This window comes from Hyperolius riggenbachi, chromosome 11 (assembly GCF_040937935.1).
Source record: "Hyperolius riggenbachi isolate aHypRig1 chromosome 11, aHypRig1.pri, whole genome shotgun sequence".
Classification (NCBI taxonomy): Eukaryota; Metazoa; Chordata; class Amphibia; order Anura; family Hyperoliidae; genus Hyperolius; species Hyperolius riggenbachi.
The window spans coordinates 208,753,653-208,766,168 of NC_090656.1; the positions used below are offsets into that span (position 1 = coordinate 208,753,653).

A 12,516-nucleotide genomic window follows, 5' to 3' on the forward strand; every position below is an offset into this window, starting at 1 on the left:
GAAATGCATATGCGTTTTTTGTGTATGCATTTTTCATGCGTTTTCATTTTGCGTTTTATGCAAATCACTAGGAAGACAACAGGAAACAGAAATACATCACAACATTTTTCTTTTTTCGAAAACGCATAGATAAACGCATAGAAAACGCATACCATTACTTTTCCACTTACTTTCATCATGTGCGTTTCTCATGCATTTTTTTAAGATTATGCAACAAAACCAGCGTTTGAAACGCACCCATCAAAAACGCATTTGCGTTTTTTCCTGCGGCTCATAGACTTCCATTAGCGGCAAAAACGCACCGTTTTCCGCAACGCTAGCTTTTCTGCTATGTGTGCACCTAGCCTCTGGGATAAAATGATTTCCCCTAACACAGCACAATTCGCCTGAGAGGGACAATTACTTCCAACCTACAAGGCCAAGTATCTGCACAACTAATGCTGGGAATACACCATCAGATTTTTTAGCAGATAGATGGTTCGATAGATAATTTCCGAACTGGTCCAATCTGATTTCTCGATAGTTTTTCTGATCGATTTCTCATTTAAGTGAATGGAAATCGATCAGAAAAATGATTGGAAAATTGATTGGACAGTAAATCTGCTGAAAAATCTAATCGTGCATCCCCAGCATAATAGCTGCTACATGATAGCTTAATTGAAAAGATCAGCAATGGTAGTCTCATTGGAGAATAAGAAAGTCCTCGGTGTCACTCACCAGTCACATTCATTGTCATCTCTTCCTCTGACTTCTCCTGTGTTGCAGGGTGGAAAGTCCTACAGATGTAAGTGGCTCCATCCTCATTTCTCAGATCCGGTCTCATGGTCAGAGCGCTCAGATAGCTGTAAGACTTATCATCATCACGTTCATTCTCACTCACATCATGGGAATATTTGGGATTATGAGTGGCGTATTCTCCAGAATCCCAGGTGATGAGTTCAGTTTCTTGGCCTCTCCTGTCTCTTTTCCACCAGGTGATGGATAAAGATCGAGGTTTAAACCCATTGATGGGACAGGTCAGTGTCACAGGCTCATCATGTATAATGTATTTTGGGAACAGGATCTTCAATAATCTGGGAGGAACTAAATACAAGAATAAAGAAAGATAATTTTAGCCACTTTTCAACAGAAATAGGATCATTTAATGTGTGTTACTGCTGCCACCCAATACTCTGTCACAATCCCACCATTTCAGATACAAGACTTTACACACTCTTTACACACTCACTCACTCACTCACAACAGTGTCAAGCATAGCACAGAAAAAGCATACAGTAAAGGTAGCCATACACTGGTCGATTTGCCATCAGATTCGACCAACAGATAGATCCCTCTCTGATTGAGGCTTCTTGCACACCAAGACGTTGCATTAGGTGGCACGTTAAGGTCGCATAACGTGCACCTAACACAACGTATGGTGCTGCAAGAGCCGACGGTAGAGTGAGCCGCGTTAGGCGGCTCGAGTCCTATAATGTCTCCCAGAGTGGCGCTGATTGGCCAGCGGGACCATGTGATGCGGAGCGAGACACTCCGCATCACGTGGTCCCGCCGGCCAATCAGCGCCCGCCAGTGCAGTGAATATTAAGTAGCCATGTGCGCGGCTACTGTAGCTGGCTCTCCCCGCCTCCTCTCCGCCCCCCACTGCGCATGTGCAAACAGTCTAACGCGGCTATAGCCGCTCCAACGCCGTAGCATGCTGCACTTTGCACAGAACGTGCAGCGTTACATGTAACGCAACGTGGGCTGTGTGAACAGCCCACTTGTGTTACATTGCTGTGCGTTGGGGTAGCGTTACAGGCGCACTAACGTGCGCCTGTAACGTCTTGGTGTGTAAGCAGCCTGAATCTGATCAGAGAGGAAATCGTATGGCTGCCTTTAGTGCAAACAGATTGTGAATTGATTTCAGCCTGAAACCGTTCACAATCTGTGGTGGTGGTGGTGCTGCCGCCGCTCAGCCAAGCATACATTAGCTGCTCCGGCCCGCGCGACTCCCCCCGGTCTCCGCTGTCTTCTTCTCCGGGTCCGGCAGGCTTCACTTCTTCCTGTCTGGGGGAAGTTTAAACAGTAGAGCGCCCTCTACTGTTTAAACTTCCTGCCGGGACAGGACGAAGTGAAGCCTGCCGGTCCCGGAGACTAGCGCGGAGAAGAAGACAGCGGAGACCTGCGAAGTTGCGCCGGCGGAGCAGGTAATGTATTGCAGCCATATTGCGTCGGTCGTCGGGCACTCAAACGCCGCTAGCGACGTGCTCCCTACCCGCGGGCGATCGACGGTAATTTCCCGCACGGAGCGATCAACGGGACCGATCTATTTCAGGACGAAATAGATCGAAATTTAGCGTTAATGTTAACGATTTGACAGCAGATTCGATCCCAGTGATCAAATCTGCTGTCGATCGGCGGGGAATCGGCCTAGTGTATGGCCAGCTTTACATAATCACAAGCACTTACCGTAATTCTTTAACCACAAAAATACTTAATGTTCTCCACTGACAACAAATACATATTATTTCAGGTACAATGGCTCTGCTGCTGGTGTGCAAAGCAGACAGGTGAACGGTTGAGCAGCAAAAACAAAAAGGTAAAAAAATGTTTTCTCATACTACACACACTAAAAAGTTTGTTTTGAAAATTATATTTTTACTTTATGTTTTTTTAATATACCCGGTACTCTACTTCTCTGAAGCTTGAGGACCAAGTTGTTGCTTGTATTAGAAACAAAAACATAAAGTGGTTCTCAAGCCTGTCAGAGACAGCAGCCATTTACACTAATTTGCCGTGGCAACGATCTCGCCGGACAGAATCCCCACGGCCATTTGGTGGAGAGCGGCAGTTTCAGGCACGAGCTGCCTACCTTTCAGTTCATAATGCTTGACAAGTTGATATGCAAATGCATGTCCTTGCAGGAACATACTTCAGGACAGTGAGTGCAGGATCAGCTGTCCAGCACCTATAGAGCTGATCTCTGGAGCCCCAAGGCACAACAACCTCCTGAGTTTAGTCCTAGCAGGATTCATTAAGCAGTGCTGCTAAAGCAGGGTAGCTTAATGTGCAGGAGCGCACGTTATGCACGCCTTACTTAGTAACGCTCGCTGCCATTAAGGAGTGTGCCTTCTCTTACTTAGGGCCCATTTCCATTACACGCGGTGCATTGCAGCTCCATAGATGCATCGCACTGCGGCCAAACTGAAAGGAATGCACAGCAATGGAACAGTTTCCATTGTGTGTTGGTTATGCGGAGCGGTACGGAGCAATCAGATTCTCGCATGCCCGCATCCGCAAGCCATCTCCTATTTACATCCGCATCTCCCGAGTGACACGAATGGGAGCGGAAGTAATGCGTAGCTGCAACGCATCCAATCGGTAGTGGAAACGGGCCCTTACACGAGCTGCTTCCGTAGCAACCTCCGCATTTAAAGTTACATGCATTGCTATGGAAGCAGCTCGCATAACTAAGGGAAGGCACGCTCCTTACATGGCAGCGAGCACTGCTTAGTAAAGCCTGCATAGCGCATGCTCCTGCACACAGGCAGCAGCTTACACAGGAAGCATAGGTGTCACCGGCTGGTGCTTTTGAATTAGAACCTCAACGCGTTTCTGCCAATTAACGTTGGCCTTCTCCTCCTGAAGAAGGCCAACGTTAATTGGCAGAAACGCGTTGAGGTTCTAATTGCTTATTGCAATAACTGGCATAGATCTTGGATAAAAGGCGAGCCACGGTAGCGCGCAGCGGCCGCATGTAAACAAAGTTCCAAGGATCTTTCGTGGTGACGTCACCCAGAAGAGCCAAGTTTGGGCTGCAGCCAGCTGGGAGGAAGTGCGACGACTGGACCCGTGTGTTTAACACACGGAAGTGATGTATGCCGCATCCTGTTACCAGTGTGGAGAGCAGCGTGGAGTCTGCTTACTATTAAATGGTCCCCGGACAAGCGGCGAGGAGTAACTGAGCGAGGAGCTGTGTGTACTCACTGTGACGATATAAGCACACTACAGAACTGTAAGTGAGAGGCTTCTTTGTCTACTGAGTATACCCCAATCTGAGAGTCACTGGATATTAGAAACAAACGCCGGCTATAAGGACTATTGGGACAGGTTCCCTGTTGGTGTGGAAACATTTTTTTATCCATTTTTTAACCATTTTATTCATTTTTGCTCATCATTTTCAGAGGTCAACTATTCCCCCCTTCTTGGTGTATACACACATGAGTGAGGCAGAGGTACAGGGGCCCTTCTGCTATGAATATGTATGAGTGATTGAGATTGGATGATTGGTCTAAAAGGTTATTTTATCTTATTTTTATTCTATTTGTCTTTTGTATAGATTTGAAAAAATAAAGAACAAGAGAAACTTTAAAAGTAAAAGGATCACTTTTATAGCGCGTGTTAACTATATACTTCTAGTTCATTGTCTGAGGGTTTGAGGGACCCCTTAACTAACGCGCTGCTTGCTTGATTAACCCCCCCCCCCCCCCCCCAGCGCGTGGTGACATTACATAATACCAAAATGTTTACTATATCAGTTTACTATAATAAGATTATACTGTAACAGGTAGGCGAGTCAATGCATGCTGCCTTATGTACTTTACTATGAAGGTGACACAGCAGCAGAATGACATGTGGCAGGGGAGAATAGTAGCCAAGCTGCACAGAAAACTGTATTGCATTGTGCAGGACACAGCTGGAGTCCACAGGCTATGGTCCGCAGGCTACATCTGGCTGATAGGTGCTGGCTGATAAGCCCTTTTCACTTTAGGGGCCCCTACACCTAACGATTTTCCCGCCGATATACAGCAGATTCGATCACTGTGATCGAATCTGCTGTGAAATCGTTGCGCAAACGCTGACAGATCGATTGACTTCCGTCCGAAATCAATCATTGCCGTTGATTCCCGACGATCCATCCATGCGAAAGATTTTGCTCGATCTCGGCGTTCGACGACCGACGCTAGCAGCAATACATTACCTGCTCCGCCGGCGCATGTCCCCGCTGCTCGCCGGCGCATGTCCCCGCTGCTCCTTCTCCGCTGTCTTCTTCTCCGCTGGGTTCCGGACCGGCTGGCTTCACTTCCTGTCCCGGCAGGAAGTTTAAACAGTAGAGCGCCCTCTACTGTTTTAACTTCCCCGGACGTGAAGAAGTGAAGCCAGCCGGTCCGGAACCCAGCGGAGAAGAAGACAGCGGAGAAGGAGCAGCGGTGACATGCGCCGGCGGAGCAGGTAATGTATAGCTGGCGAGGGCGGCGGCAATGGCAGCTCCACAGATTGTGATCGGTTTCATGCTGAAATCGATTCACAATCTGTTTGCAGTAAAGGCAGCAGACGCGGAGCTAGGGGGGGTCGGGGTAGGACAGGTGCCCCGGGGCGCTGGGTCCCCGAGGGCGCCTAGCTGAGCTGCAGAGTTTTTTTTTTTTTTTTGGGAGGGGAGCAGCGCAGAGAAGAGGGAGAGCTGTGAGCAGCGGTGGAGAAGGGGGGCCATCTCCCCCCTCCTTCTCTCACCTTAGGTGCTCTCCCTCCCTCGCTGACCCGTCCATAACTAATGTCCGGGTGGCTGGCAGCGGCGGGCGGGACTTACCTGTGTCTCGCTCCAGCGCCGGAAGTTCGGGTCCTGCAGCCGCTGCTCTGGTCTGGACTAGACCAGAGAGTAGCGGCAGATCCATCCGACGCTGCGACGAGACGCAGGTAAGTCCCGCCCGCCGCTGCCAGCCACCCAGACATTAGTTATGGAGGGGACAGCGAGGGAGGGAGAGCACCTAAGGTGAGAGAAGAAGGGGGGAGATGGTCCCCCTTCTCCACCGCTGCTCACAGCTCTCCCTCTTCTATGCGCTGCTTCCCTCCCAAAAAACATACATATACTGGGGACATATACCCCCTGCCTACATATACTGGGGACATATACCCCCTGCCTACATATACTGGGGACATATACCCCCTGCCTACATATACTGGGCACATATACCCCCTGGCTACATATACTGGGCGCATATACCCCCTGGCTACATATACTGGGCGCATATACCCCCTGGCTACATATACTGGGCGCATATACCACCTGGCTACATATACTCGGGACATATACCCCCTGCCTACATATACTGGGGACATATACCCCCTGCCTACATATACTGGGGACATATACCCCCTGCCTACATATACTGGGGACATATACCCCCTGCCTACATATACTGGGGACATATACCCCCTGCCTACATATACTGGGGACATATACCCCCTGCCTACATATACTGGGGACATATACCCCCTGCCTACATATACTGGGCGCATATACTCCCTGGCTACATATACTGGGCGCATATACCCCCTGGCTACATATACTGGGGACATATACCCCCTGCCTACATATACTGGGGACATATACCCCCTGCCTACATATACTGGGCGCATATACCCCCTGGCTACATATACTGGGCGCATATACCCCCTGGCTACATATACTGGGGACATATACCCCCTGCCTACATATACTGGGCACATATACCCCCTGACTACATATACTGGGCGCATATATACCCTCTGACTACATATACTGGGCGCATATACCCCCTGACTACATATACTGGGCACATATACCCCCTGGCTACATATACTGGGGACATATACTACCTGCCTACATATACTGGGGACATATACCCCCTGCCTACATATACTGGGCACATATACCCCCTGCCTACATATACTAGGGACATATATCCCCTGCCTACATATACTGGGCGCATATACCCCCTGGCTACATATACTGGGCGCATATACCCCCTGGCTACATATACTGGGGACATATACCCCCTGCCTACATATACTGGGGACATATACCCCCTGCCTACATATACTGGGGACATATACCCCCTGCCTACATATACTGGGCGCATATACCCCCTGGCTACATATACTGGGCGCATATACCCCCTGGCTACATATACTGGGGACATATACCCCCTGCCTACATATACTGGGGACATATACCCCCTGCCTACATATACTGGGCACATATACCCCCTGACTACATATACTGGGCGCATATATACCCTCTGACTACATATAGTGGGCGCATATATACCCTCTGACTACATATACTGGGCGCATATATACCCTCTGACTACATATACTGGGCGCATATACCCCCTGACTACATATACTGGGCGCATATACCCCCTGGCTACATATACTGGGGACATATACCCCCTGCCTACATATACTGGGCGCATATACCCCCTGGCTACATATACTGGGCGCATATACCCCCTGGCTACATATACTGGGTGCATATACCCCCTGGCTACATATACTGGGTGCATATACCCCCTGGCTACATATACTGGGGACATATACCCCCTGCCTACATATACTGGGTGCATATACCCCCTGGCTACATATACTGGGCGCATATACCCCCTGGCTACATATACTGGGGACATATACCCCCTGCCTACATATACTGGGGACATATACCCCCTGCCTACATATACTGGGCACATATACCCCCTGACTACACATACTGGACACATATACACCTGGCTACATATACTGGGCACATATACACCTGGCTACATATACTGGTCACATATACCCCTGGCTACCTGTTCTGTGGACATCTCTACCCCTGGCTACCTGTTCTGGGGACATCTATACCGCTGGCCACCTATTCTGGGGACATCTATACTGCTGGCCACCTATTCTGGGGACACCTATAGACCTGGGGCTACCTATTTTTGGGGAACCACTGCTGTCGGATTGAGTGTATTTTGGGGAACTGCTGCCAGGTGAGAGGTGTCTACCACATTAAGGGGGCATTCTGCCTATTTATGTGAAATGCTGTCTATTTATGTGCCTCATGACTGCTGAATTTGTCTTGTTGGGGGCCTCATGATTTGTTGGGGGCCTCAAGATCGCTGAATTTGTCTTGTTGAGGGCCTCAAGATCGCTGAATTTGTCTTGTTGGGGGCCTCTTGATTTGTTGGGGGCCTCAAGATCGCTAAATTTGTCTTGTTGGGGGCCTCATGATTGCTGAATTTGTCTTGTTGGGGGCCTCATGATTGCTAAATTTGTCTTGTTGGGGGCCTCATGATTGCTGAGTTGGTCATGTTGGGGGCCTCATGATTGCTGAATTTGTCTTGATGGGGGGGGGGGGGCTCATGATTGCTGAATTTGTCTTGGAACATGCTGGAAGGTACATACTAAGGGAGGGTGGGTGAGCGTGAGCCTGCTAACTTCCTGTACATTTGGCTCCACCCATAACCACGCCCACATTTATTATATAGTCACGCCCCTTTTTGGGCGCCGCAGCCTTCCCCTTAGGGGGCGCATTAATAGTCTTTGTCCCCGGGCGCTGAAAGCCCTAGCTACGCCTCTGAAAGGCAGCCATACGATCCCTCTCTGATCAGATTCGATCAGAGAGGGATCTATCTGTTGGTCGATCTCATGGCAAATCGACCAGTGTATGGCCACCTTTAAGCTATGTTCCCACTTGTGCCATACCACCTGCAGCCAGTGGGAGCGGAAAGTGAGTGTACTGTCCACTTCGATGGTCCTCTGTGGTCCGGCAGTAGCCCAGGGCAGATGAGTTACCCCTATAGGCTATATGGGGGAACGCATCCGCCTGCCCGGGATTATTGCGGACTGCACAGAAGTGCGGTCCACTTACTGCAATGGATCCCGCGTGACAAGTATGAATGGCTCTTATCAGTCGCGTAGCTAAGGAGCTATGGGCTCTGATGCAAGTTTTACAATGGGGCCCCCAGCACTTTATACATAGCAATTGATACGGAGCACCAAAACCTGCCAAGGACAACCACAGTGTCAGAGGTGCAAGCAGGGGGTGGGAAACAGTTTGTTAGTGATCACTACTATTCAAAGCATCTATAGAAGTGATTATTACCAGCACAGGACCAATAGAGAGCTAATACTGCAGTTGAGGGAGGGCCATATGGGGCCCCTCTGGCCCCGATGCGGTGGCTACCTCTGCACCCCGTATTGCTACGCCCCTGGTTTTTATTTATGAAATAGGAGCTGTTCACTGTCCATTTAGCGATGAACAGAGAACAGACAAAAACAGTTCAAGTGGGAACAGGTGAGTGCAGTACTCAGGACCAGCCTTTGCAACTAGTCACTGCCATCTGTACAGAACCTTGCTGTTTTCTGCTGCATATGTCCCCTGGTGATCTGTAGCAGACTCTCCAGTGCCGCTTTCATTTGCAGAGCCCCCCTCATTCTCTATGTGGACAGACAGCAACATGCAACCACCCTATTTGATGGTATTGTCACTTACATATGGTCACTTATAAGTGGACATGCTGACAGTGGCCAGGTTACTGGGAATCTCATCCCTGATTGGCAGCCCCTCTCCTGCACATGATAATCTCCTGTGATTCTCCAGAGATAATGCCGATACTGCTGCCTGGAACCTCTGAGTGGGGAATTTCCACATCTAAGGATCTGAGTTTTTGAGGGAGTTCGGGACCTGGAGTTTTTTCCACCTTGCTGCTGCCTGGGTCCGTTGTCTGCAGGTACAGGCCTTGTGGAGTCCACCACTGAGGTAGGACACTGCGCTGATCGGGAAACCTTTGGCCTTGCTAGATGCCAGCTCCATCCATCCAGCGCTGCTGCTGCTCCACCACAACAGGGACACCTCTGGTTCAGCCCCTACATGATGCCAGTAACTAAACCGGAAGTAAGGGCCGCTGCATCAGGAAGCTTCTGTGACGGCCAAGTTATCTTGACCAGTCCTGCTTAATGCTGCCCAGGAGCTGGGACCCACCACCGAAATTAACACTACTGCACCTTTTGAACTGGAACACCTTGGCCAGCACTGCCAGAAGCCAGCAATCGGAATCCTCAGCAGCATCAGCCATCAACGCAGGTTTTATTCATGAAGAACTGGGTCATCACTGCTGAACCTTGAACCCCTACCCCATGCGTCCTTAGGGATGACAGATGATTGCCAAGTGTAACTGGTGGCGCCGTAGTATGGCAGCCTCGGCTCTTGACTTTCAGACATCATCTCCCTCCTTTCAGAACCTGTATGAGCCAAAACCAATTCCCCGTTTGTACTTGTCGAAATAAATTTTTTCTGATCTGGCAGGAAGTTACATCCCCAGGATGTGGAGCACGTGGGAACCCAGTGTTACTTAAAGTGTAGGTTCAAGCAAATAAAAAATAAAGATCCACTTACCTGGGGCTTCATCCAGCCCCTTGTAGCCGTCCTGTGTCCTCGCCGCAGCTCCGGGGGCTCCAGGTCTCCTCCGCTGGCAAAGCTGACCTCGCCAGGGCGGGTTCCGGGTCGGCTGCTGCTGCGTTCCCCGGTGTGGGTCACGTGGTCTCGCTGATGTCAATAGAACGGTACTATTACACGTGACCCGCGCCGTGAAACGCAGCAGCAGCCGACCCGGAACCCGACCCGGCGAGGTCGGCTTTGCCAACGGAGGAGACTGGGAGCCACCGGAGCTGCGGCAAGGGCACAAGACGGCTGCAAGGGGCTGGAGGAAGCCCCAGGTAAGTGGATCTTTATTTTTTTATTTGCTTGGATGTTTCTTAATCTAAGTGCCTCTTTAAAGGAGTTATCAGGCCTATAATATGAAAATAAGTGCTACTTACCCGGGGCTTCGTCCAGCCACAAGCTCCCAGCATGTCCCTCGCTGCAGCTCTGCCATCAGCCGTTCGCCGTGATGATGTCATGCCGACCTGGAGCGTACTGCGCAGGTGCAGAACTACTGCGCCTGCATAGTACGCTCCGAACCATGTGGCGGTGATTGACAGCGCCGCTCGCGCAGGCGCAGTACAGGCTGACCTCCAGGTCGGCCCGATGTCATCGCCGGGGACCGGGAAGCTTCACAGGTGAACGGCTCACCGCGGAGCTGCAGCGAGGGACATGCTGGGAGCTTGGGGCTGGAAGAAGCCCTGGGTAAGTAGCACTTATTTTCCTATTATATGCCTTATAACTCCTTCAAGAGAGGTCTAAGCAGTATAATAGTGATCAGGGCAACAGGACAGTTGTCTCACCTCCAATAACACTGAGAGTTCTCCGCACAGAGATTGGTGATGTCAGTGCCGGGTGTGTCACATATATTGATAATTCTGCTCCATTATCCAAATCATAGCTGGGAGTTATACGGAGGGAACACTGACAGCTGAAGGAGCCAAGTTTACTTCTAATGACAACAGAATCCACCTCCAGCTGTAGAGGCCTCTTATCTTGTCTGGCAGCTCCATTAACCAGCATGGGCTGCTCTTCCACATCTAGAATCACTTGATCTCCATCTCTGGTCAGCCTGGGCCTACAGGTGTAGATGGTCACCTCCTGCTGTCCAGGTCTTCTCAGACACACAGAGACTGTGATGTCATTAGGTCTGTAGTTCATTATCTGACAGGTCAGAGTTGTCCTGCACATGTCAGTCAGCTTATAATTCCCAGTAATGGCAGACAATGTGGGGCGATCTGGAAGAAGCAAACATCATGTAAGGATTAAAAATTCAGTTTTGTAAAATTTTACAAGATAGGATCTTAAAGAATACATCCAGGCTCCAAACCCCCCCCCCCCCCCCCAAACTCCACTTACCTGGGGCTTCCTCCAGCCCCTGGCAGCCGTCCTGTGCCCTCGCCGCAGCTCCGGTGGCTCCCGGTCTTCGACCTCGCCAGGTCAGGTTCCTGGTCAGCTTCAGCTGCGCTCCACAACTGCGCCTGCGCAGTACAATCCTGATGACGTCGGCCGGACCACGTGACTCGCGCAGTGGAGCGCAGCAGCAGCCGACCCGGAACCCGACCTGGCGAGGTCGGGTCCTGCAGCGGAGAAGACCGGGAGCCACCGGAGCTGCGGCGAGGGCACAAGACGGCTGCCAGGGGCTGGAGGAAGCCCCAGGTAAGTGGAGTTTGGGGTTTTTTTGGAGCCTGGACCTTCCCTTTAAATCAGAAACACACAGACACTGTCCACCGATATATACTGTTCACACACACACACACACACACACACTGTACATACACACCCACTGTACATACACATATACTATACACACACACACTTTTAAGGCAGATTCAAATCAAAAACTGATCGTGGCTTGCAGAATAATTAGCATTACATTTTTATATGAAATCATGAACCTTTGTTTTTTTTAAAGAGAGTCTGAAGCGAGAATAGATCTCGCTTCAGACCTCATATATAGCAGGGGCACGTGTGCCCCTGCTAAAACGCCGCTATCCCGCGGCTGAACGGGGGTCCCTGTCCCCCCAAATCCCCTCCGTAATGCGGGGGAGCGCTTCCGCATTGGGGCAGGGCTAACCGCCGCAGCCCTGCCCCACGCGCGTCTGTCAGCGCGTATCTCCGCCTCTCCCCTGCCCCTCTCAGTCTTCCTTCACTGAGAGGCGGCGATGCGCGTCTGATAGACGCACTGGGAGGCAGGCTGCAGCCGTTAGCCCTTGCCTCCAGGAAGCAAAAATCGACGACCAACTTGCGACCAAGGTTTGCGGGGGGTGGGTTGGGGGGTCAGGGACCCTTGTGCAGCCGCGGGATAGCGGCGT

General features: G+C 50.7%; 1 protein-coding gene across 2 annotated transcripts in view; it reads right to left on the bottom strand.

Moving 5' to 3' along the window:
• Positions 1-12,516, bottom strand: part of LOC137538786 (uncharacterized) — a 169,624-nt gene that overhangs the window by 99,290 nt on the left and 57,818 nt on the right. For both annotated transcript variants that reach the window (XM_068261106.1, XM_068261107.1), the window contains exons 5-6: positions 11,005-11,439; positions 718-1,083 (exon numbers count right to left, since the gene is read on the bottom strand). In XM_068261106.1, the coding sequence (XP_068117207.1) occupies positions 718-1,083; positions 11,005-11,439 (801 nt within the window). The remainder of the gene's footprint in view (positions 1-717; positions 1,084-11,004; positions 11,440-12,516) is intronic.